At 44.4% G+C, this 27,032-nt stretch overlaps 2 protein-coding genes across 5 annotated transcripts in view; one reads left to right on the top strand and one right to left on the bottom strand.

The window, feature by feature from the left end:
- Nucleotides 1-27,032, bottom strand: part of LOC125763339 (laminin subunit alpha-1) — a 272,329-nt gene that overhangs the window by 4,133 nt on the left and 241,164 nt on the right. For all 4 annotated transcript variants that reach the window (XR_007418340.1, XM_049426336.1, XM_049426335.1 and 1 more), the window contains exons 11-17: nucleotides 4,626-4,916; nucleotides 3,486-4,554; nucleotides 3,155-3,413; nucleotides 2,694-3,084; nucleotides 1,378-2,604; nucleotides 853-1,313; nucleotides 33-788 (exon numbers count right to left, since the gene is read on the bottom strand). Coding sequence is in view for 3 of the 4 variants with exons in the window: in XM_049426336.1 (XP_049282293.1) it covers nucleotides 33-788; nucleotides 853-1,313; nucleotides 1,378-2,604; nucleotides 2,694-3,084; nucleotides 3,155-3,413; nucleotides 3,486-4,554; nucleotides 4,626-4,916 (4,454 nt within the window). In the remaining variant the exon portion in view is untranslated. The remainder of the gene's footprint in view (nucleotides 1-32; nucleotides 789-852; nucleotides 1,314-1,377; nucleotides 2,605-2,693; nucleotides 3,085-3,154; nucleotides 3,414-3,485; nucleotides 4,555-4,625; nucleotides 4,917-27,032) is intronic.
- LOC125763388 (rab3 GTPase-activating protein catalytic subunit) overlaps nucleotides 1-27,032 on the top strand; it is a 356,077-nt gene that overhangs the window by 175,837 nt on the left and 153,208 nt on the right. The window lies entirely within an intron of this gene.

Genomic DNA, 27,032 nt, shown 5'->3' with positions numbered 1-27,032 from the left:
CCAGACACGCAGTCTTCGTCGTCGTTAATTACATTCTTCTCATCCAGCGCCAGGAAAATGAGCGCATCCTCATCAAGCGTCTTGAAGCTGAGGCTCAAACTGAACTCCACCTTGTTCTGACGCCCAGTATGCTGCAGCACCGCATATCCGTTACCATTGAAGTTTCGCTCGTTCGTTGAGCTGGCTACCTCTTGTGGACCTAACATGGCTCCTGCGCACTTCCCACTAGAGCTTGTAAAGTGCCACAAACCAAGCTGCCGTCGGTCGACGTACAACTGACTCACCGCAACGCCTAATCCCTGGCTCGGTTCCAGCTCTGGTACACGCAAATCGTCCGGTATACCACCTACCCAGATACGACTGCTTGGACCGATACTAATTGTTGAGAAAGCTGGACTACTCGCACCGGTCACTGGACGAGCATTATTCAGCACGCCGGCGGGTAACATATGCCTCACGTTAAGTGTTCCCACGTTAAAGGTACGTGTTGCGTCAATAAAATACCACGCATCATCGTTCTTAAGATCGCGCACCTCTATCTCCTGCGGATGGGTCACCGTCGTAACTGCACCACCGTCCAAACTCCAAAGCATTCGAATCTTACGCTGCCGTAACTCAAGTGCTATGAACCGTCGTCCGTCCCCTTCAATGTACGCAAGTGGTGAGTTCTGGACGTTCGAATTCGTTAAAGCGATCGACATAACGATCCGATTGGATGTCGTAGGTCCGAAGGTGGCTGGAGCGTAAGACCGTATACATTGATCTGCCGATTCCATCGAAACGCGAATCTGTTTGCGAAAGAGATCAAGTTTTAATACCGTTTATGAACATCCCTATAAATCCCAAACTTACACCCTCCGCGGCGTGTTTAGCCAACGCAATTTGATCGCGTAACTGCTGCAGCTGGCCAGAGAACGACTCATTCCACACCTTGAACCGGTCTTCTTGTATTCTCGCCAAAGCTTCGATACCGTTCAGCTTATCCTTTGCCTTTCGAATGTTACCAAACGTTTGCGATACGTTTTCCTCCGCCATTCCAAACTTGGTATCCCATTCCGGCTCGAGTGATTTCAGTTTCAACTTTAGCTTGTATACGTCACTGTTCAAATTGATTGCCTCCTGTCGGACAAACTTCATCTGCTCGGATACGATGCTGGAACGGTCCAGATCGGATTGAACCGATTTCATCGTTTCACCTGGTTCGACCTTGCCAAGTTCTTCCATCAAATTGTTGTTCTTGATCGCCGTCTGCCATATCTGATCCTTAAGGCTCTGGACGCTCTTTTCCTTCTGTATCATCGTCTCGTTGAGTGCTGTAACGATCGTAAAAAGGAACTGTTACACCTTCAAGAATTAACTAACCTTCATGTTACTTACCAACAGCCTTATTTAGTTCCTTGTTCGCTCGACTGGTCAGATTCGTCGAAATTCCCAACGCTTTGCGGCTTCGATCACTGATCGTTACATCGTGCAGTGGATTAATATGCTCATCGGCTTTCTCAACCATGCTGGTTGCATTGTCTGCACTGGACTGGGCTGCCACAATGGCAGAGATGATATTTTCGTACGCTTGACTAGCCTTCATAGCCTTCGCCGATATGTCCTCTGTCGTTTGAAACTTGTTCCTAATGTGATCCGCTTTCGCTTTCAAGTGTTCCGCATGTCGAACCGCTTTGGGGATCTGCGTTTCAAGTAGGATGCTTTTCTCACGGATCAAATCTTCAGTTGATTCATTCAATCCCTCCACCAAGTTGTGCAGATTTTGGTTATCCATTTCCAGCTGACCATAGTTATCATCGAGCTGCACCAGAGTTATGTCCGTATCCGCCATGATATTGGTGTCGAGAAGTTTCTTCACGCTAGCATTATCTTCTACTGCCTGCTGATATGCATCACGGGCCTTATCGAAGTGCTTCTGGTTCGCTGTTTGGTACACCTCCGTTTCCTGCACGTGGCGGAATACTTGTACGGTGTAGTTTTGAAGATGGTCCGCTTTGTGGTGTATCTGCTCAATCTCGAATTTCAGATCTTCCAATTTCCTTCCGTGGGGCTCAACCATCTTCGACACATTAGACCAGTGGTCGTATTGCTTATTGGCACATTCGAGCACCTTATCATCGAACTGTATCGCTTCGTACTGATCACGAATTTTTGCTAGCCGATCTTTCGCTTCTTGCACTGCGAGCGGTAGTTTGACGTGATGATCTCCCACACCGTAGTTGTTAAGTATCTGAATTGTGCTGCGAAGATCACTATCGATCATATTGATTTCATCAAACAGTTCGTTTGCACGATCAGTGCATTTGAGGATTTCTTCCTCGCGGTTCCTTGCACGATTGTCCAGCTTGTGGAGCCGCTTGGTTAATCGAGTTGCATTGCGCGTAAGGGGTTCGGCAAAGTCCGCCATAAACTTTTTTGCAGTATCTTCCGCTTCAAGCAGTCGGGCTACACGATCCGAAAGTTGTCGTGTTTTCGCTTCATATTTCGTCAATTCCACCCATGGTGCCGGTATCCCGTTGCGATCGATGTGAGACGTTTCTTCCGCCAAACGGCTGGCCAATATGTCGAAATCGTCTATCAGTGTAATGGTGCAGTTATCACAAACTGAAATAAAAGCAAACAACACATGAACGTTTACTGACAGGAACGTATCCTTAACCACTCGAGGTGGAATATTCTTAAAAGCCACTTACTCTTGCACCGATAGTCCTGCACGATATGTTTCGGCTGTTCGCAACGATCGCACTTGCGCCCAGTAATGCCCGGTCGGCAATGACACTCGCCGGTGTAATGATCACACTCGTCCGACATACTGCCCTCACGATTACATTCGCACGCATCACAATGTCCATTATCCAGATGTGGATGCCCAAAGTAGCCACGCATGCAACTGTCACACAATGCCCCGGTATAGCCCGGCTTGCAGATGCACTGCACGTCGTTGCCACGAACCGTACAACCTCGGGCAAAGTTTTTGCGCGTTTCGGGACACGGACAGGGTGCACACAGACCGAGGTTAGGATCGCCGTAGAATCCTTCTGCGCAACGTTCACAATGCTCTCCGCCGGTGTTATTACGACAGTTCTACAAATTAAAAACAGCAAGTTATTTGTTGGACACAGATAATGCGATTAATAGTCTTAACTTGACCTACCAAGCAAATACCCGTTTCCGGATCACACTCCTCGCTCCGTCCGTTACATCCACAAGGTATCACTTTGCCGATCAAATCATCTATTGTTGCCCACTCCAAATGAAGGATAGGTAATCGGTGGCGATAGTAACCTCGACCCGGATTCTGACACGATAGTCCACTATATTTCGGTGAGCAACTACATCGCTCCACACCGTACGCATGGTTATTTTCTGCTCCTGCTACGAAGATTCCCGTATCAAGCGTGACATTGGTAAGTCTGCAAAAGTAGGGAGGGAAAACCAAAATTTATTCAATGTTCGTTTGTTATGCTAAAACATGCCGCACTTACACAACTTGCTGAAAGTCCATTGTGGTCGTTCCTCGGACAAAAATATGCCGAACGTTCTGCAGGGCCGTCATCAGGATGGTTCGGTTGATCCACGTACCATCATAGTGACTGCGCCATAAACTTCCAAGCAAACGGACAGCATGTGATTCTACCGCTTGTCCGTGGCGATTCGATTCCGCGTAGAAGTCTAGCACCAGATTCTCGTGAGTGTGCAGCTGCACCAGCGGGAACTGACGCAACGATGGCTCAGGGATGTTAATGGTAGCGCCCGCCGTGAGTAGCGTGAAGTTAAGCTGCCCACCGTAGCTGGCGGTGAGATCACCTAGGAACTGAGGTGGTAGCTGAAAGTACAATGGGTATCGGAACATGGCGTACGCTCCGATCGACACATTACCCGAGGAGCTTGGTATTAGCTCAAGATTGTTCATGCTGGTAATGTTCACATCTTCCCGATGCATATGCGTGCCTTCCAGCTGGAGAATCACTACATAGTCAACCTCGGTGTGATCATCCTGACGTTCCAGGTACTCGACGCTCAAATTACGCGCCCCCACCAACCGCATCTGACCCCAGGAATGATCACTCTGCGTGCAATTGCTTGCCCTCCCGAAACAAAAGCATCTGGTACAACCTTCCGGGTGGAAAGCGGTCAATCCGAACGTACCCTGCCGGCAAAGATCGCACCGTTTTCCGTACACCATTTCCTTACACTGGCATTGACCATTTCGATCGCAGGGAAACACGGTTCCGTTTTTACTCGGCAGTGTACCACGCTCATCGCAAGCGCAACGATGGCACGTCGGATAGCCATAGTATCCCGAGGCACACTCATTACATTGACGACCGGTGTAACCCTCCTTGCAGCTACATTGGCCCGTTTCTCGCTCGCACGACTGTCCAATCGAACCGACGATGTCACACGCGCAGTGTTTACAGCCTTTCTGGAACTCGTTGCCCCAAGTGTTGGCGATGCAGGAACGACATTCCGGTCCGTGGCTGTTCGCCGGACAGATGCAACGTCCCGTATCCGGATCACATACGTACGCAGCACTGTTGCATACATCACATCCTAAAACGAGATAAATAAGATAACGTGATTGAAATGATTCTAAACATTGGACTCTACAAGAAGGAACTTACGCTTGCATCCTTGCGCACTAAATCCGTAGAAACCTACGTCACACCGATCGCAACTGGTTCCAGTGACTCCCGTCTTGCAGAAACACTGTCCCGTGTGTAGATCACATCCATCGAGCTCACTGCCGTTTGCATCACAGGAGCACGGTATGCATCCGTTCCCGGAATTCAAATCCCAGAAGCCCTTCCGGCACAAATTACACTGCCGGCCTTCGATGTTTGGTTTACACTGACACTGGCCCGTCTTCGGGCTGCAGGTCTGATCGAGGGCACCTTTCGCATGGCAGTTGCAGTCTGTGAAAAGAGTAGAAATGAAAAGGTTGATTAGGTAAGATTTTTACGTACAAGTGGTTTTCATCATGTAGTAGACGAAACATCGCAAGCAGATCAAGTGGCAGAGTGAGCAGTTTTATCGGTTTGAAACAGTTAAGACAGGCTAGGCAGAAGAATCTAGCGGATGAAGAAGTGTTTAGTTTAGGAGTCTCGAGCAGTGTATTGTAAACATAGAAAGTTTGGCAATCTGTACAATTTTTCCCAACCTATTTTCTTTTCCCCTACTGACCTAAGCTTCCGAGATAGTTCACGATCTACTGCCGACGCATGTAACGGCATAGGATCACGCGCACGCATTCGTCGGCTTGATGAAGATCGATCGATTGCAAAAAAAAGACCACTCAGTTTCCATGAAGAAATACGTTAAGAAATTCCTATCTCAGCGCGGCCATTCACGATCACTTCGATTTCCATAAGAGAACTGACCGCTTAGTAGAGGTACGTTAATTAGGCACCTATCGGCAATGATTGTTTATGTGCTGTCTCCGTTAAAAAAATAACCCTCGCTGGAAGAAAGTGATCGAACTGATTTTCAAACTCAACCCCTTTTCCTGGATGCCTTTTAGTTTTTGTGTTATTGTCAACGGGATGTTCCTTTCTTTTTTTTATGGTTCCGTTTCGACGAGAAGTCAAGCGATCCACCCGATAACACATGGTAGACGAATACTGCAATTTTCTCATAAATCTTAGGATCGCATCGGCAGAGAAAGAGCTCTGGTTTTGGGTCTTCTTTTTTGTCGCTATCGAAAATTTTCCTGCAGGCTAAAAGTTTACCCACTTTTCAAGAAAAAAACACGAAGCAATGCAAGGAATATAATGGGACGCGGAGGTGTAAGTAAGGGAACTTTTGGACAATGTCAAATTATGTCATAAATCAGTATGATTTATGTGCCGAGACGTTGGTGCAAATCAAATATTTGACTTTCCATAATTTTATGCAAAATGATAGGTATTATTATAAAAGATTCATGTACATTTAAGAGTTCATTCAAGAAAGTTGAGAATGCCTTATACAGAATCACTTTCCTTTTGAGCAAGATTCGAAAAGTTTCGAAGGATTTCACATCTATCTTGACAGATACAGCTGGAAGCTGTTCAAGTTCCAGAACTTCCAGAAATGGGTCCGCTAGTACTAAAGTATTTATTAAAATTTGTGGAACTACACGTGATATACAGGGTTTTCGAGAATAATTGATAACATTAGAGCCAGTCCTAGTTCCTTTTCCAGTTAAAATGTAATAAGTACATGTAGATATTAGTTTTTTTTTCTTGAGAGTTTGCATTCAATATTCGACATGCTCTAACTAGACACAATCTATTTCAACTTGGAAATATCCAGAAATGGATCCAACTTTACCAGTTGAACCCGCGAAAACTCTGTACAGGTTCTAGCACTAATTCATGCTTGTCCACTGACGGCTTAGCACGTAAATAGCAACAGCATCTGACACCGAGGTCTCACCCGGTGGCCCCATTAGCATAGCTGACGAGGCAAGGCGCAATCTTTCCTAATGAACAGGGAAACATTCTTGTAACATGCCACATGCCGGTTCGGAAATGTACACGGAAACTTACTTATGCATAAACACATTATGAGTAATGTAGCAAAATTTCTATTACATTGCATCCACTCTACACGATCATACGTGCTAATCGCTCCGGATCGAAGGGATATAATGTGCGGATTGGAGAAGCGGTGCGGAAAAGTAAATATTCATGCTGTGAGAATTTTCTATCCCATCCACAGGGGTTCCTCGGTGCCTGCCACAGATTCTGGACAAGACCGCCGATTGAGGGAGGGAGGAATATAATTAAACGTTTCGTACATGCACGAGTCTGGATCGATCAGTGTAGGTAGATCCGTATCTCGATATCAAAGATACATTTCAGCATCGCCATTAACACCTTCGTCAGGATTAGATAAGCTAAAACAGACCATTTTTAACATCGTTCCCCTTTCTGCAGGTGATCTCAAGGTTCGGTTTTTTTTTCTAGCACTCGTAGCAGAAGTGATTCAATTTTTGTTGCTATTCTGAATTAAATTACATCATCGTCAAGTAGAAAAGGAAGTAGAAATCTCCGCAAACACTTGCACACCACCCACAACATCTAAACAAACGGCTCCAGGAGAAGTGTAGCCTAACCCCAATACAAGTTTAATTAAGTGCAAATTTAGGGAAAAAAATTATCGTTCCTATCGTTTACTTTGCGAAGGATTAAAGACATTCGATAGTGCGAGAGACCGTATGGGAGAAAATCGTGCCATTTGTAAGTGATTGCTTTTAGCGATGTGTTGCATTTTTTTAAAAGAAAAAAAATGATTGTAAAGCATGTTTCTTGGGCTTAAAAATAGAGTTGAGATCATCAGAACGGTTCTATCTGCACCATTACCTTTACGGAGAGAAGAAACGATAAAATGTGTAACAACTTGAAATGGAAATGGTGTGTTATGCCCAATGTTTTTACAGTGTACTTAACTGGAAAGTTTACATCAGAAGGTAGTGTTTTGCTTAATGCTTCATTAGAAAATAGCCATTCATATGGCCATTCATATGGTCAAATCCTGAATCGACATTCAAAACTTCAATTTTTTGTTTCGCATTTTCATTTTACAACGTTTGCAATAAAATAATAATTTATATATGAACTATCTAAATTTAAAAAATTAAGCTCCTGATTCAATATTAATTGTTGGTTTGACTTTTGTAGAAATTCCAATTTTGGCTACATTATGTATGACACCGATTTAGTGCCCAGATTCATTACATTAATTAATCACTTTTGCTTTGTAAAATATTTGCACCTTAAGCTTCGTTTACTTCAACTCTCTAAATATCAATTAGTGGCAAAATGTTCTCAAAACAAAGTAAGAAACAAAACAAATGTCAACCAACCCATCGTTCACTGTCACGTTCACCACGTTGTTTCACCATGTTTTAGGTGAATAAAATCTTGTTTGATTATTTGTATGCATTAATAACACTCATCACACAGTACAAACGCACACACAGAGACGTGGCAACAATTTACAGCACGATCCATCGATTTATGGTGTGTCATTACGGCCGGATTATCGGCACGTTAACACATGAAGAAGAAAGTCTGGAAGTCATCGCCGACAAACAGCTCACAAGATTGACTTCTCAGCTCTGGTGACAATAATTTACCGGTCTGGGTGTTTGATCTCGTACGATGTGCAGTCGAAGAAGATGCTCCCACAGATAGAGATCCGTGAAACAAAAATGGCACGTGGCCGATCTACGATCCGCACGCCTCTTGGGGCGATAAACCCAATTTACAGTCCATTTCTACCGATGCACAAAGACACCACCCGCGATAACGATCGTCATAATTTATCGACTTTTTTTTATCCCCCATTCAGAACGGTCTAGAATGCAGTTGCGATAGAATGGGCCAGAAGTGAGGAGTGGAATTTACGGCATCCTCAAAACCGGTAGCCGTGTGCCTATTAATCAGTCATACGAACATGTCATGATGTCTGTTCACTGTCTCTCTGGCACACTGTGATTGTTACGCGCTGCCACCGAGCTGTCCGGTTTGCCAGTCTGTGAGCGAAGTTTGGCTTTCGCTTTATTATTATTCCACCGTGCCGGGAGACCGCGGGTGCAGATACTCGATCTCCGAGTCCAAGGTCCTATAAATATCCCAGACTAAGCAGAAAACTGCACCAGAGCAGAAGGGGCCACCTTGAGGAAAATCGCTGCAACCACTGCGATCTAGTGCCGGGTGTGTTTAGTGGTCCCGAAAGAAACAAACGCCAAGATCTGGCGAACACCGTACTGTATACAAGGGAGAACCAAAAGGGAAGGGCCAGTTCCCAGTGGACATCGAACACACAAACGAGATGAAACGATGTTTGTGTGTGTCACGTTTGTTTTCATTTCATCCGTGGTTTTCTCTACCACGGGGTAGCTCGAACCCAACCGCTTCTGCCGGTGAACGGCTCATCTTAGCACGAACAAAACGTGCAACGCGGTAGCCCGAGTAGGGTTTTGATTGATGTCGGCAAAACAGGAACATCTGTTTTGTCGGTCGCCTAAGGGTGATCGGAACCATCGGTGTGTTTCGGCGCATTTACTAAGCGTCCGAACTTCAAAAAGCTTTTTAGAATATGCATAGCAGCGTGTAAGAGCGTTGCCTCGGCTTTCACCAAACTACCGCCGATAGCGTTGGGTGTTTATAGCGTGTCCGGACGTGTGTTAGTTTTTACATGAGTCTCTGCAACAAGTTGTTTGCATTCTTACCCATCATCGTTAAAAGGAGAGGAATGTTACAGCTTTAATTATCTGTCACTGTGTTTGATGTCGTATGTTCTACTAGTTTGATTAGCGTTTAGTTTATTATTCCTTGGTTAGTGTATCACGACCCAAATGCCCAATGTTCCAAGAATTCGCACTGGTATGTTTTATGTCTGTTAAACGTTGTCAGCTATCATGTCACATTCCTCTTAGCAAACCGCTCTATCGTGTACGGATCTCTGACAGCATAAAACCGCGAATAAACCCATTCGTAGGAAGTAAACATTGTGAAATGGTTTTCATAATTTTCCGTAACGATCAGCAAAATGCCTCCGGTTAGTGACATAAAGCAAACATCAACAATCGCGGCAAGATCCCATCCTGTCGATCGCTTTTGATACGTGATACGTTTTTCTCTGTTTTGTCGGTGGCAATTGAAGGAAACGGTGGCAGCAAAACGTTGAAACGTTGGGCTTTAGTTTGTTGCTAACGATTCCGATTGATACCAGCTGGATGTCCAAAGATTTATAGATCTATCACACCACTCTTGGTGAAAGGATCGTCTCGCATGGATTGATTTCTTTGAATTTCCCTCCAAATATACGCATGTACTCCATCTAAATTCTGCGTGACAGTTTTATTGCATTTTTATTCAAACTCCAAACTATTGCTGGGACATTCGGGACGTTTAAGTTGTCGAAAAATAAAATACCCAAAAACGGAACCAATAAAGAATCGTATAGTGGAGGGTTTTTTTTTAAAGACGGAAGGCCTTGTTGCCATTTCAGTTTTTAGGGAGTTAATTAGTCACCGTTTGGTTGGTAACAATAAAAGTCGGGTGTCTCGAGAGACATGCTGCTACCACGATTCAAACGGAACGGTAAAAATGGTTTAATTGCGTCGATGTTCAAATTGGTCGGATTACAGATAGATAGGCAAAGCGACATGATTTATCGACAACTAGGCATCCGGATCCTGGTGCGATTTGGTGCGCCCCCCCCGGGGGGAATTGAAGTCCACTGCTGGTTGTCTATTGTCGAGAAAACGTAGTGGATGATCCACGGAACGGGAGTGGTACATTTACGAGTGTTGTTCCGCAAAGCGTGACTTTCTCATTTGTTGTACAGCGTGTCGTACAATCCGGTGTCATGGTGGCGACGCGCACTGCCGACCATTGCTGGTAAGTAAATGACTGTTGACACCGTGCAAGCTTCGTGGACATTAGAAGCAGTGGCGGGAATAGGTGACACTGTATCGAGTTACTTGTTTGGGTAAACTCTAACCAACATTGACCGTTATAATGTTCTACGTTCGAGAACAAATGGGACACTGAACGGAAATGGTGTCCAGAATTTCAAGCCAAACATTTGCAGTAGAAGGAACATATTTTCGACTGGGTTCAGTTGCCCAACGTTCTCGGTACGATCGCCGACGAGTAGATGAACGACCGAGTGTTTCGTTGTATCCGTCGGTGTTCCGATTTGCCAGAAACGGTGTCGGTGTCGGTTCCTTTTCCATTCCTAGCACTTATCGACGTGCGAGCAGTGCTGGATGCTCGTGTTCCAGTGAAAATTGAGCAATTACCCTAGCGCACTCCGTCCGGCGGGCATTGGGCAACGGATGGCGATCGGTTGGTTCGATGCTTCTCGGAATTCGTCGTCCGGACGGAGGCATGCGTCCAGTTCGCGGGATGCAAATCGCACGGTCGCGATTAATCCGCAAGCAAATCGTGCCATGAACCGACGGTCGGCCACATGATCATCTTTCGGCTTAAGTCTCAACCCGACCGTACTGCCGCACTATCAATAGACAAACGATGGGAAAAGGGTCAAATTGCCTGGCACATGTCATGCAGCGGTACATTTCTACCAAACCCGGTTGGAAGTTGAAGTACTTGTCGTTCAGGGGATTGTCGTGTCTACAATTCGTTAGTTTGATCAGATGGTTGAAAACCGTACCCTTCGGGATGGAAACGGATAAAACCAAGGAAGTCGAATGAAAGATCAATCGATTGATCGACCCTCGGGAGAACTTCAAGATCCATGCATGAGTGTGTTGTAAGTGTCAAAACGAAAAATCTTCTTGTGTTAGAAGAAGAGATTCTGAAGTTGTAATCCTCCTACTCAAAGAAAGGAACTAAACAATGTTGCCAACAGCGTTGCGACGAGTACATCGCAGTAGGTAAATCGATCGATACAAGATTGCCTTAGGTTCATCTGGATCAGAAGGGTAATCATGATTGAACCGGAAAAACTGCACCCAATCAATTTGATCTGGTACATGGGTAGAACGAAAGTAATGCTCCGTTATGTTTTTGCAACTACAACAAGAACACGACGCAAGAACTGCAATATTCGGGTCGAACTTTGACACGCCTGAACGTTTTACATCGTTGAAAATCGAGCTAATTTATGTTTTCCCGTAGCTGACATCAATGTTGTATTTAATTCTCCATTCATTAGCGATAGCTGATAGCAACTGTTTACATAACATTGATATGACGCCTTCCAAGGTACGATAGTCGCGCCAGCAGCAACAGACCAGCACGTATTCTGATAACGTTCTCTCTATCAAGTAACAATGTGAAAAACCTTGAAACAGGGGTTGATGTTTTTAAAACACGTCTGCGTAAATGGTTATGCTTGGCAGTTGGTTTTCGTTTCCTGTACTATTTCTCAATGGAGGCTTCAGTGTTTCCATTCATCGATGATAACCGGAACAGGTCTCGAGAGGATCGAATTGAATCGCAAGCTAATAAAAACACTACAGCTACACACTCGTGACTCACAAAGCTTCTTTTGAATGGTGGAATCATCATTTGCAATGCTTTTAATGACGTTCTGTTGTATAAATTTCCCTACGTGTACATAAATACTATTGTCGTTATTCGTTATTCAAGTGGAACGATGTCGAGAACAGCAGTAAAAATCCATAATAGACAACGATTTTTCAAACCCTTACCCTGTCGATCGTTTTCACGCTTTCGCACCGCACGCAACTTTACACGCGACGCTTTGCAGATTTACGTCCGAAAGGAAAGATTAAAGTCATCAATAGGCGAGACTGGTTGGAAAAAGGAGTGAACTCATTCGTTTGACTGTTGCGAAACTAATGCGTTTTTTTCTCTATATCTCTGCTGAATCCAATGAATCGTTCCGGTCAGCTTACGATCGAGCCTCCTAGCCAACATTAGTTTAAACTGTCACAAATACCAATGGTCACTTTTTATCTTGACTTGAGCTGTTTTTATGAAGCTATGGAGTTTTTTTAAAGATGTATTGGATTATGGTTTCTCTAATTCCATGCGGCCAAAGAATCGATCCATTTAAAGTTAATGATGCAATGTCGCCGTTTTCTCAAGCTTGAATGTTTTCAACCGTGTGTTTGTAAGAAAACAGTTTATTTTATTAAATCAATACAACAACATCATTCAGCTCCGTGAGCCCAACATCTTGTTCGTTTCACCCACTATATCAGCGATCAGCAACGCACGAAAAAAAGGTTATCTTAGAAAACGAATACCCCAATGGCCGCTTGTGTATCTACGCATTGTTGTGGTTATGTTTTTTTTTACTTCTTCTCTCGAATCTTTTGAGTTTTTGCACGCGTGTGCGTAACAGTTCCAGTGCGAGCAGCATACAACAAGCAAAAAAACAGCAGAGACACATTTAAAATAGCAAATCAGATGGTTGGAGTTTGACGCGGATCGTTGAAATAGCTGACTAACTTTGGAAGAAGCGGGAATACAAGAGACGAATCTAACGAAGTAACTTCAAGATAGAAGGCGTTCTGCGGTTACCAAATTCGGCTCGCTGCGTGTACGCGAACCGGTTGACGGAGAATTCACGGAAACATTTTTGCCCTCGTCGGAGCTTGTCGATCTGCGTGAGTTCCGCGAGAGTCAGACATAGCCGGCAATCGTAGAATGTTGTAGGTTTTGCGAAGCTCTCAGTCCTTTTTCTTTTTTTCCGAAAACCCTAGAGAACTACCATGAGGTCATCGGAGATCTCGCATGGCACGCAGTTCTGACCTTCGCCGAATACGATCTTATCTCAACGCACTTTCGTTATCCAAGTCAAAGCCACAGTGGAGCAGTTCGGTGAACAGAAACGATCTACGATCGGTATTTGATCAATTTTTCGCAAAAGAAAAGCAACTCGCTTCCAAACCAAGAATTCAATCGTTCTAACAATTCAGTAACCTTGAACCGGAATTTTCTCATAGGAAGAATTCGACGTCCCGATTTTGAACGATTAATCATGTTTGATAGCGTGGTCTAGTCTAGTCTCAAAACTTCAGTCCAGAAGTGGCACTCAAGCATTTCAATGTCTGCAAGTATGGTCCTATATTTATATCTCCGCACTCTTGAGGTTTAATAGTGGTCATAGAGCCACTTCTTCTGAGACTGAACTCTCGGCGACATCATAACGATTCGTATTAATCCGCGAACAGACACCATAATTGCACTCGTTTCGTCCCTTCTTCGGTACTCTCCCAGTCTTGCTTCGATCTTTCGCCCTGTTTTCACACAACCATATGGGTGTCCCATACTTGGGTGATGTCCCCAGCACGACAGACAGACATATTCCACTTGAATGACCAAAATACATTCAACGCTGCAACTGGTGACTGGCCGCGTTTGCTGTGGCGGAAATGTATTTTCAATTAAACGTATAGCTCTCACACGGCAAACTTAGCACAGCCGGTTCTAGATGGCACATCGCTACTACGACGGTTAGAAGTCTCGAACTCTTCCGCCCATGTCTGGTAAGTTTATCGTGCGCGCCGGTACATCGGATGCCCGTCCAGTTCACTTCCTACGCACATCTGAAGTCAATTATTTTTAAAATCGTTTTATTTCCTTTAGTGTGGTTTTTTTTTCTCTCTCGCTTGCGCCGGTTCACCAGAGGATTAATATTCACCCAAAAGCTGGGTGTAGTGTAGCAACTTGAAGTGTGCAACCCGCACCATTCCTTTAATGAATGGTAAAGAAAAGCGAATGCGAACGAAACTTTCGCTCTTAATGGAGAATCTTAATGGAGAAGTACTGCGGCAGCTTGATGACATTTTGTGTGTGTTTTAAGTGCGTGTCGTTTGGCGTAATTTGTCAGTATAAAATGTTTGCATTTCATCAGCAAAATCAACACGCACGCTACACTCGGCGAGAGGGACAAAAGTGTCCAAACCCTTTCCAGCGAGCGACACGTTGACCTTTTTGGTGAATTGACCTCGATTGCATCAACAGCTCCCTTGAGCTATTGAAATAGTTTGTGTACATTGCTCTTCGTTATTTTTTATTTCGAATAGAACTTTTTACTTATCAAAAAAATATGTTCATCTCTAACTTTTTGACTCTGGAACGCTGACAACATTAATTTAGTTAAGATGTCAACCATGCACGCATACCAAAGATAGCATTCGTAGAAGAAACATACTCCTGTAACCGGAAGCAACCGACCAAAAACCAGTTTCCCATCGCAATGAGCCAAAGCCAAGAACTAATATACATGCCTCATTCATACTGCTGGTCTGGCAAAAGGGCATTCCGGTGTTTACCAGTAGAAGAAAAGTAAAAAAAATCTCCCATCCAATGCATGTACCGTGACACATTGTCCCAGCAAGAACAAGATTGTGATGGTTGAAAAAAAGGGAAAAAACCCTCTTCTTCCACAACATAAAATAAGCGAGTACAAGTGATCCGTACCGGCGACGACATACAGTCCCGGTTCGGACCTTACCGTAAGCCATCGCTTGCACGACAGACCCTGGTGGCATGTTTATTTGATTATTGCTGCACAGAGACCCATTTAACATGCTACGAAAACATAACCACGATGGATCGCTGGGATCCCCAACGAACGACCACCGTTGCGCCGGTTAGGTGTCGGTGAGAGAGACGAACGTCAAGATACGGGACTGTTTGAAGAATGGTGTCCCTTTGTACCGGTATGTACCGATATGTAGCGCGGGTGCAGTCGTTTGCATCGAGCCACCGAGCATACGCGGGTGGGATAAGCGGCTTTAGCTTGGGATAGGGTACCGCAACCACAAATCCGTTCCCATTTGCACCCACAAGTGTGCCTGAACGGTGTGTCGAAGTCGCTAATTGAGTGTCATTCATCTGGTGGAAGCAAAAAAGGCGGAAGTGTGAAATGCATCCAACAATGCAAGTAGGAATGGGGTACGAAAAGTAGGACAGTCTTCAGCCAATGGGCGAATAACATGGTGCTAACTAGTGGCTAAAGAATGCCCGTACGCGGAATGGGAATTTGTAACAGATCATTTTCCTACCGATGACAGCGAAAAAATGTAGTTTTATTTCGTTTACGAACCGTTGCAGAGTGCCTTTACAATTATTTGAAATTTGCAATGTGAAATAAGAAAAAATCTGCACGAAATACTGAGCTTTAATAATCATGTAAATAATCAAATATTGAATGAAATTGTCTTTCATTCTCAGAAGAAAAAAAATAATTTGCCTTATATTTATGTTACGTACTGTAGAAAGTCCCTTTACTCCCTTAGGTGTGCAACAAACCATTCAAACCAACGTTTGAGACACTTAAAAAAGATATCAAATGGTACATCGAACTGAGCTTCCCTGCTTCTTAGTGTCTTCCACGACTTCTTGGGCGCACAGCGCCGAACTTTCAGAGAAAATAACACGCATCTGCAAGCTTTCACTTTGATAATTTGTTTCGGCTGCTATCGCTAACTCGATCGGGCCGCATCTGCTACTACACAGTCGATAATCTTTGTAATATATTGCCCAACCCGGCGGCATAATCTGTTAGCGCGAATCCGTGTTGCGGTGTGTCAGGGTATGGTTATTAATTTATCAACTACCAGATAACCGCATCGACCGCGGGATGCAAAACTACTCATCCACGCGGTGTGTTACATGTGGGATGAACCACAAAATCTTTATATTTGAGTGCATTCACTAGGGGTTTTGTGCCGCTCGTTAAGGCGTTAGTAGTTGAACTTGGCACGATGGACAAAACACCCCACAACTCCGGTCGGGTTCTGTCTTATGAATGTCGCGACGACGACAACGGTAACAGCCGTGGATCGGTCGATCTCTCGCGCCTCTTTCGTCCAATCTTACCGAAGACGAACGTGTACATAAACATCGCTAAATTATGGCTTCACCGAGTCAAAAGTTAATTTGCAGCGATTTGAAAACCTAAACCCACTCACTTGCGCTGTGGCCTTATGTCTTGCCGTCTTCCGCTTTCGTTCCCTTTGCGTGGTACTGCTCCAGTGCATCGCGGCATGCAACCGAAGCCAAAAGTCACCCGATGGGGCGGTTACGGCATAGCTGCATACATGAAAACCGTCTCCCAAATAATCATTTGAGAAACGGGGAAACATGGCGCACATATACGAATGAGTGTTTTGAGTTATCTGACAGATCTGATCAGACCATGGCTGATGTTGAACAAATCTGACAAAGATTGAGGATGGGTCTTCCCGAGTCTCTCCGCGGGAGGAAGGCGAGCGAAATGAAAGTGCATCAAACATCTTCCCACACATGCAGACGCTTGTGCCCGGTTACGTGGGAATATGGTGCGTAAATATATCGGAAACATTTTCTTCGCATCCTGTCTGGGGCACGATCTGCCACCATATTTACCGGTTCTTTGCTGGACAAATAGAGCAGCAGAGCAATCGGGTGCAACGGTTGCCGTACTGTCATGGGCAATTGGTCAAAGTATCAATCATTCGTAACCCACAAACGGCCTGCGAGTGATAGTGAACAGAAGTCAAGAAGTTGATGTAAATATTAATGAAGTTTTTCTGTCAGATGAAAGGGACATTTCGTTTTAAGGCAACTATTGCCACTCGACGTATTTTTCTGTAATTTGCACGGTAATTGGACTTTAAATTAGTATTATATAGAACATCATCTCCTGAGTTTTTTTTTACGTAAAGTCTCTCCAACAACGTAAGTGGATAGTGTGAAGCAGTTGGAAAATCGATTTGTTAGTGCTAGACATTTAATCTTCTCTCTGGACGACTCTGCTCCACAGCATGTCTTAAGTGACAAGAAATGCTAGGCTTCAAGTTTACCACAAACTCTAACTCTAACTGTCAAAGACGTGCTCCGATCGTGACGAATGAGCTGTTACAAGATGATTGGAAAAATCTATTTACACACTTGACACCTCGCAGACCACATTTATTGATGGCTTCCGTACTTCGCACTCGTTGATAAGAGGCACTAGCGCAACTCATGAAAACATGACTCCAAACCAAAGTGCTTGAAAGTACGGCAAGATCAAGCATTTAGCTATCTCCTTCAGTTATTTTATTTTCGCAATATCCATGCAAACAGAACCGAAAAAAAAAATCCGCCGACAGCATACAAACAGCTAAACAAATCATTCCCTATCCATCACACACGCGCGCGTCACTGCACGGAAAGGGTAGTAGCATTTGTTATTCTGGCCCCAAACATAAAAGCTTTCCCTATAAATTACGTCATCTTACGGTACGAAACCAATCGCCCGCCGCCACTGGAATGCGGCAAGCATTGATACACATTTCGTATTCGCGGCATTCTTCCCATGGCTTGGCAGTTGAATATATCTTCGCACTGAGCTTACTTCTCCAGAAGGTGGTAATACTTTGCAGTTTTATGCCCTGCACTGTGCAACTCCCTGAACTCTGTTGTTCGTGGGCCCGATCATTGGCCTGAGTGATGAGAAGAACACTAAGGTAACCATTTGCATACGGACACTAATGGGCTTCACGGACAGAACGCCTTGCCGGCGCTTTCTGCTCGCTGTCTTCCATTGATTACGTGACTAATTTAATAACACCGTCTTTCAGGTGAATCAGTTCCGGATCGCAACTTGCCACTGATCGTTTTATGCTTGTTCATTCTGAAGCTACCGCCAGATCGGTTTTCGACCCAACGTCTGACTCATTCGACGAGAGGGGTCACCGGACATCAAGTTGTGACTTTGCGTTGCGATGTAAAAACCTGGAACCGGGCTGTAGCATAACTTAGCCCAGCGTATCCAATTGTCTTTCTACCGGGATGTCTAAAACATTGAAACTGAAACCTAAGCGCTAGCAGGTGGTTGTATTCTGGAACAACATTGTGACTACAAAGATCGGTTCCAGACATGTTGGAAGAAACGAAAACGAACGCATCTTCGATGCCAATCTTCAAACGATCAGCAAAAAACCAAACATCCGGGAACGCGCTGTTTACAGTTTTATGCACGTCCTACATCGCGCTACATCGATGTCTTTCGAACGTTTGTCCGATGATCGTGGTGTTCTAAAATAAACCACTGATCCTGCGACATACATGACCTACCCGACATTATTAGCACAACAGCGTCGAAGGAGACCTCACGCAAAAACTGCTGCCCATCAGTACAACAATGTGACACTGGCCACACCAAAGCGCTTGTGTTGTGTTGCAGTCTTAGGGCGCCGTGAAATTAGCAGACCAAACAGACGATAAATTACGGGATGAAAACTGTTTACCCAATGTGCGTTTCCATGGTCGTTAAGGCATTGTGAGTCGTTTGTGCAAAGCCGCTGGGAAAGTCGCCAAAGATGCTTCCTACTTTTTTGTTGAGGTGATGAAAAGTGTGGTTTATTTGCTTCCAATGTTTACTCCAGCCGGAACAGTCCAAGTATAATGTACGGAATGGATATAGTGCTAATAACTCATGTTTGGTGGATTTTCTTTCAAACCCTTTCAAGCTAACGCTCTTAATGGGTCGCTTCGATAAGGTCATAAAATAAATTTCCACCATATGCAACATTTGTTGGAGCGGAAATTCAGAAGCATTTTAAATTAACAGCCCCTATAAAGAGCAATGTTTCCCGTTGTTAATTTCGGCAATACTGCAATCAATTAACCGTCTGCCCAACCCTCCCCAAGTAATGCCTGTTACATCTGTGAATAGGCAACTCACCTCGATTATGTTTGTGCGCAGGGTTGAAACATTTGAAGCGCCTCACGTGAAGGACACTCTCAATAACTGTGCCACCGTGCAGCTGGTGCTGCAACACATTCTGTTCCAGCTGATAAATTTCACCATTATCCGTTAGATTGTGATAGTACGGCGGGTGATGATGGTCCACGCCAGCATCGATGTATATATAGTCGGTACTTTCGTTACCGTACGTCTTGTAGACGGGGGTTGTTTTCTTTGGTAATTTGGTAGGCCTCTTGCGTGGTCGTCGCTGCTGCTGTTGCTGCTTTGGAGGACGCTGCGTCACCGTCGGATGTACGCTTTTGGGTTGCCATTGGTTGGAACTTTCGGCACCATTTCTGGCCGTGTCGGCGGACGCTTCCCGACGTTCGCGAATGGCCACGTACGGTGCTATATCTTCAGCCTCGACCACCGTTTCACCCGAGACTAGATGGACCCGGTTCGATCCCACGTACAGACCGATCGTCAGCAAACCGAGCACCGAGATGGTGAGTACCGTGCGGCCAAGTACCAACCAACATCGACGGCGCTGCTGGAACGTCTCATACTGCTGGTGTTGCTGATGTTGGTGCGGGCTGTTCGTGCTGGCTCGTTCGTCCATCATCTTATTCGCTCGAGATTCCTTCCATGGCGCATCTTCCTACCGGCACCACATACTTCACTTTCGCACCAGCAGGTAATAGCTCTATTTCACCCAACTTCAATTAGCAATTCATTTCCCAAAAGCACGGACAAACACCACTGAACAGATTGCGCTGTTATCAATGCGGGCTCAAATTTTAACGCTGCTTTTTTTTTTGACTCGTACCAACCAGTATTAACACACTGTAACAAGAAAGCACAATCGAGCGATTCCACGTTTAATGTACCGCAACCGTGTGATCACAGAACTGGGTCATGAAAGAGAAGATGGTCGTCACAACATTGAAGGAATTTTCGCTGATAGACGAGCGAGTACTAAGAGTCTCCTACTTGAGCATAAAACATAGCTTGAAGTAACAGCTGGTTGAATGTTACAATAATGATAAGGGACGCAAGTCGGCACTGATAAGATGCCGAACGGGTATCACACAATATTAGGACGTTGTCATGGCCTTGTGCCTGATTTCATATCGCCTTCAAGATTATAAATTTTAGTTTTATATTTTGATGTGCTGTCTGATCAATCATACTTTGAGGTTTTCTCTGCCTTAAAATTCTTGTATCACTTGGAAATGGTTCTATTGTCTCTATTATGCATATTACGGTATAGACATTAATTACCACCCGTAAGCTAATGACTTCTTGAGCACCATCGCACCTTGCACGTACTGTCTCAGCACATTTGTAAGCACTGAACAAATGCAGTGCTACAGCGGTACAGTTGTGTGGCCCAGTTTTATCGTTTTGTCGATTGTCGAAATTGTGAATAGCTGCCACCATCGTTGAGGTTGCGGATTTGTAAGCAAAGGATAAAAAGAAACATAAACACAAAACTTCAACGCCAACGGTTGAGGGCGAATAACTCCGGCGGAGTCTGATTTACTGACCACCATTGCCCCAGGCGGTTGTTTGTTTACTTGATGCTCGTTTAATTAAATCATGCGCGTATGCGTACACTTCTCACCCCCGGGGAGTTCTTACCCACCGCTCGCTTCTACTCTCTATCCACCAATAAAACATCAAACATAAAGTATCATCATCATCGAACGCGGCCCCTTCGATCCCACAAAACTTTTCATCCAAGAGTGGATCGCCACCGACGCTGCCGGTTTTAGATTGTATGTGGGAAATGATTTGTCGGCACTTTTGGCTTTGGTTCGTTCTTTTTTTTTTTGGCCTGTTGCCTCCCTCTTGCCGATGAAAGAAAAGGGATCTACGGAAACTGAAGCCGTGCGCCACCGGTAAGTGTACTTTGGCACTAATTTGATGTAACTCTGGTGGTATGGCGGCTTGGTTCGCTGCACTTCAATTGTACAAAGTGCTGACCGGTTGGATAAAAGCCATCGGTTTAAACCACAACAAATTGAGGGCAAATTGTGTGGAAGAAAGTTAATCTTCCGAAAGTTTCTTCGTCTCATGGAAGAAGAAGTTTCACAGGTTCACGCATTAAAGTGATCCACCGTGTTATCGACTAATGGTGAGCTTTTCAGTGAAGCGATTAATTATGTTTTTCTTGTTTTTTGTACAAAAAAAAATCCACACAAGAAGCATTCTAGGATTAAAGAAATAAAGACACAATCTTTCATGATTTTTTTTCTATCAAACATTCCATACCATTTTTTCCTCGGCACAACCTCCAAACCTCCTTAGGACTAGATCATTAGATCTTCAAAAAATAGTGAATTTTTGAGATGAGTAGAATAATGGAAAACAGTACAAAGCTGCAAATAAATTACTTCACATGATGCAATTGTAAAAGCTTGAATTCACCTCCAATAAGTATAAAAACATAAGAGGACCGTTATTACAAATCTGAGTATAATTATGCAATCAAACATACAAAGCATAACGCTACCACTAATGAACCGTACATGATCGTGTGATTTTTAATAAATTTTTTCAAGCATTCATCACTCCAAATGTTGTTTTTTTTTGCAACTTTCAAACAAAACAAAACTACAAATAAAAAAATAAACCGACACAAAAGAAGAAATACGCCACACAAGCAAATAAAGGAGAGAAAAAAGCTAAACATTCACCGTACGCGAACTGTTCTCACATCCCAATCGATCTTCGATCGAACGCGTGGTGGCAATTTTTTGACCGCCCGCAACACAAAACCTTCATCCAGTGCCGAAATGAGCCGCGTTCTGTCCGTCCTGGCACAAGTCCCACACACACGTCCGTAGCGACGAGGATCACGGCACAATACATAATTTATGTATTATGATTTAATGTGTACCCTTCGATTCGAGTGCTCGAGTTTGAAGCGTTTGGTGGGCTATTCGTTTTTTTTTTGCTGCTTTGTTTTTTTTTTCTTCTCCATTTCCTTATTGTGTTCCTTCACATTGCACAATGTTTCTTCACGCCCTTTTGCTTCCCTGCTAGCTACTTTTTTTTTCTCTTGGTGTGTCCCTCCCAGTTTGACCACCCCGTTTTGTGTGCGAGAGACGGATGGATGGGACGGGGAAACGGAGGAGATGCGCCACTCGCATCGTCCACTACCCACAAAAAACGGCCACCAACCAAGCCACAACACAGGCACGCCGTCATCATCGATCCATCTAACTGTCCATTCGGTGTACCCATTCTAATGTACCTTTCGGACAGAAGACGGACTCACCGTTGCGGACTTCTGGGGCAAAGAATGAGCGTAGCACGAGCATAATTAAGCGGTTCAAAAGATGCTGAAATCCTAACCGCTATCTCGCGAAATACGGGACCAACCCATTTCAGGCCCGGGAACCCCTTCCGTTCAGTAGGGGTGGAATCAAAAACCCGGTGAGCTTTTGAGAGTTTTTTTTCGGAGCAACGTTCGGTGGCGCTCATGTGGTCCAGTTGGTTCGATCATATGGTGAAGTTATTGCTTGTCTGAGTTTGGTTACGCGAATTTCGATTGCTTTGCTTATCTTATCTATCTATTTACCACTCCTCATGCAAGTTACCCTCCGTAATGCGTAAACGGTTGTGTTCATAATTCTTAGAATTTTTCAATTCATCGGAATTTTCACTGTCATGTAGTATGAGACATGAGATCATGTAGTATTTCCGCAAAGGGTTCGTAATAAATTTATCATCCAAAGTTCCGACATACACTCGCGCGAATGATTGTATCAGTGCGCTTTAAACTGCAGCCGTTCCTGCCAACAATCACCAACGCGGAAATGTTGAAATAATCTTGCAAAACCTTCGCGTATCACGTTTCCATGTTTTTTTTTTTGCAGCATCTGTTGATTACGTTATTTAACGATGGTCTCCTGGTGCGCACCATTCCCAACCCTTGGTCCATTTTTCCAATCTTTTTTTTCCGAAACAATCAACCACGTACACAAACATTCAAGACAAAATGTGGGGCGTTTTTAGTTTCTTCATTACCGGCAAGCAAGGGGTCTGTAATTTTTGTTTGTTTGTTTTATATGTTTCAATTTTATGCCCTCCCAGCTGATAGCCACCAGCAAATCCTGTTTAATCTCTGTTGGCCGAGCAATTTTTTCCGTTGCTTCCCGGTGTATTTCGCAAACATTTCATTTCACACCGGGTTGCGAGCTACGATTTTGTCTTCTTCGCGTAAGCGATGTTTCACGAGCACAATTTTTCTTTCACCCAATTAACGCACGGTATATTATACCGGGCTACGATCCCGAATGACTTGGTGGAATGGAGCAAATAATCTTCGAAAGTGTCAAGAAGTAAATTGTGTCTTATTGTTCCCAACGAAAGAAGTTTTAAATAATATTTTTTCCTCTCTTTTCGCAAATACGATCTTCACGATGGGAGCAATTTAATGGCATTACGCGGGACATTGTGAGACACTTGATTTTAATCGCGTTTTTTTCTGTTTTGTTTGAGACACCTCTTGATACCTCTTTCATGACCCTGAATTTTAATACATATACACACGCACATTCACAAATATCGCTTTTTTTGGGCTTATTTTGGCTTCTGCTTTCCGTATATCAGAGCCACACAACAACAAACCGCATTTGCACACATTCGAGAGACCACCTTTGAACCACATTTTTAGACGAGAAGGAAACATCAATCAGAAAATCATATTTCTTCGGTGCCGCGGGGTATGTTTTGTTGCTTCTGCCTTTTTGTGATGCTGCCACTGCCACCGCTACCACACGCACCGATCTCTCTCGCGCGCGCGTTTGTGGTGATGATGACGGTGGGCCTTCGATTGCCGGCAAGCTTTTGCGGCTCCGGGGGCTTTTTAAGGTTTCCCAAGAACTCACACACAACATAAAAAAAACCAGAACGACAGATTCCTTGGCTTTAAAGGCTTCTGCTCAAGGAATGTAAAATTTGCTTCTGTTGATTTTCAAAAAACTCATCTTCGGAAGCACTTCTTTTTGTTGCTGTTGAATGTAGCTACATCATCCGAAGATATTTTGGGGCTACTAGGGTGGTTCAGATTTATTTTCAATACAGGGTTGGCACTTTTTTGGTACAGTAATATACAACACGCACTTAAACCAGTTAGCACTGTTTCATTGCAGCGATGGAATTAATGTCACAACATTACTTACACCGTTCGTTTCACGTCAGCGCACGAATTCTACCGATAAGAGGATCTTTCTTTGCGGATTATAACTACTTTATATCTTCCTCTTTTTTTACACCGCTTTTGCGGTGAAGACAACGTGCACACGCTTCGAACGAAAACACGTGCGCTCGCGGCGAGGCTTACCGAACGACTCACTTGAGCTCAGCGACTGCGGGCTCGTTCGCGGAGTGCGTGCGCGAGAACCGTCTCGAGCGAGTGAGTGAGTGCCTGAGAGAGCGGAACAGCATTGCATGAATTTTTGATATCAAACGCAGCTTCAGGGTGGTTTTGCGCGTTCGGAATACAGAACACTTTACGGGGAGGCCTTTCAGGAGAGAAATATGCGTGTGCTGAGCTTGCTCCACAAAGAACTCAGTGAGTTTACAAGATCGCGATCATGAGCTCCCCAGTCGTGGAGTTCATTTCCATGCGTGTCTGTATCTTTACGTATTTTTTTTATTATTTTTTAATAATTTATTTTAAACATTTTTATATATTCTCAATGTTAAATGCCTTTTTTACCAACCAACTTAAATTGAAAACACGTTTGAAAAAGTGCAGAAAATTCCTATTCATTTCTCTTTCATTGCACTTCACGATATTGCACCATTGCACTACGAAAACTTGTTGGCAAAAACGCGACTGAATAAATCCACCTCTTCCTCAGGTAATGCACCCTTCCTCTCCTCCACTGTTCTTCTTTCTTTCTGACCCCGTCGATGACAGTTTATGAATGAGCTTTGCGTGTTGTGCAATACCGCATACCCACCGAAGCCTCCATTTGAAAGCCTTCGCCCATCGGATCGATGCTACAATGTCCACAGCAAAGACATTGGTCCACAGGTGGACTTGTCCTCTGGAAGGAAACAGACAAGCAGCAACACCATGCGGTAACAAACAAAAAAGAAATAAACATGCGACTCATGCTTCCCTCGAACCAGCCTCCGTGGGTTTCCTTAGAAATGGAGAAGTCGTTATAAAAAAAATGTACCGAGTACCACGCAACCGTATCGGGTGGCCGGCTTGCCAAGTTTACAGCAACGGGTGGGCAAGCCGCACGACGAAAAGCCCAAGAAAACCACCTTACACACAGCCCACGCATCATTAAAACGAGACCCAGTTCCGAGTCTGCGGGCGCGCAAAATGAAGAAAAAAAAAACAAGCCACTCGGGACATGGCGGGCGATTTGTTTTGTGTCTTTACCTTGTGCGCTTGTCTTTAGCTCAATGTCCAGCAGCAGCTGGAGGCTTTGTGCGGAATGGGAAAGCGACACCAGTGGGCTCCTTCGAGGCTGGCTCGATTCATTGACAAACTTCCATCTTCCCCTGGCCAACGAAGCGACCAGCGATGTGTGTAAAGGGTTTATGAATGAATGCATTTTTTATTGGTGAAATCTTTGACTGCAGAGGAAGCGTGGGACTGCGTGAATGCACGTGAAACCCGTCCTCATCCGGGGCTTTTTTCTTTAAACAAGCTGGATGGATGGAATGCATCGATTAGCACGTTTGTTCCTCTCTCTCCGTGGTGGAACAATCGGGAAACCGTGCACCCTTAAGGACTGTCTGTGTGTTAACGTGCGATCGTTGTCACTTTCTCTGGAAACGGATAGAATTTCACCAAAAATATTACAAACAAGACATCATTCATGGTGAAATGACGACTTTCTTAAAGGGTCGCGCCGGAATGGAGACCGACGACCGAATAAATACATTTGCATTTATTCCTATATCTGCTCAAAACAGATCTTCAAGAGAATAGATATGGAATATCCAATTTCCTTCAATTTTTTTGGTTTCATGAAGTGAATATCTTTGCAGCCAAATCTGGAGTACTACTAGAATTTGATTTGTGTCTAATATTGGAGGTGAGAAAACTTAGCTTCCGCCATCTTACCTGGTTTAGCTTTTGTGTAGGCAAAATTGGATCGTGTCCAAGAATTGGTCTCCATTCGTAGAATAATGCTCTTCTAAATCCACGCAAAAATCCTAACCTCAATCGATCACCTATGCGTTAGACGATCAATCGATGCCGATCTGCACGGATTGGCAGGACAGTGTGAATTTGATTTCTGCTCAGGTGCGGTATGGGTGTCGACGAGGAAAAAAACGCAGGACGCCGGATATGGTGGGCCTCGGCAACAGCACGACAAAGTATGGAGAGCAAAACCGGTGCCCTGTTTGGAGGCGATCTTGCGCCTTCCAAATGTGTCCACGAACAAGGAGACCTCAACATCGACCCCGAGGACTATGACTCAATTTTGGAACGAAAATGTCTCCGGCTCTGTACGTGGGTAGGTGTTGGAACATGTAGCGTGAATGGAAGTTTGCTCTAATTGACACGATTTCCCCACGATTTGTGCCGCTGCTTGTTGCCATATCGACTGATTCATTGGAGGGTTTTGTTGTAAGCAGCATCATAAAAGAAGGTGTCATATATCTTTTGAGGCAACCGTATCGGTCGGTTTGGATCCCGATCGACGGTAACATCTCTATTAGACTCGCGTACAAGCGCAGCTAAGTGTGGCTGTGTGTGTGTGTCTGATCGTGGCTGTTCCTAATGTGCACGAGATCAACATAAATCTCGTTACCGTGCCCATAAATTCCCGCGCAAGATGAGGTGAGTGTGAGTTAAATTTGAATTATTGCGATCAGCGCACTCGATATGT

This window comes from Anopheles funestus, chromosome 2RL (assembly GCF_943734845.2).
Source record: "Anopheles funestus chromosome 2RL, idAnoFuneDA-416_04, whole genome shotgun sequence".
NCBI classification, from domain to species: Eukaryota; Metazoa; Arthropoda; class Insecta; order Diptera; family Culicidae; genus Anopheles; species Anopheles funestus.
This window is presented reverse-complemented; position numbering and strand designations above follow the sequence as displayed.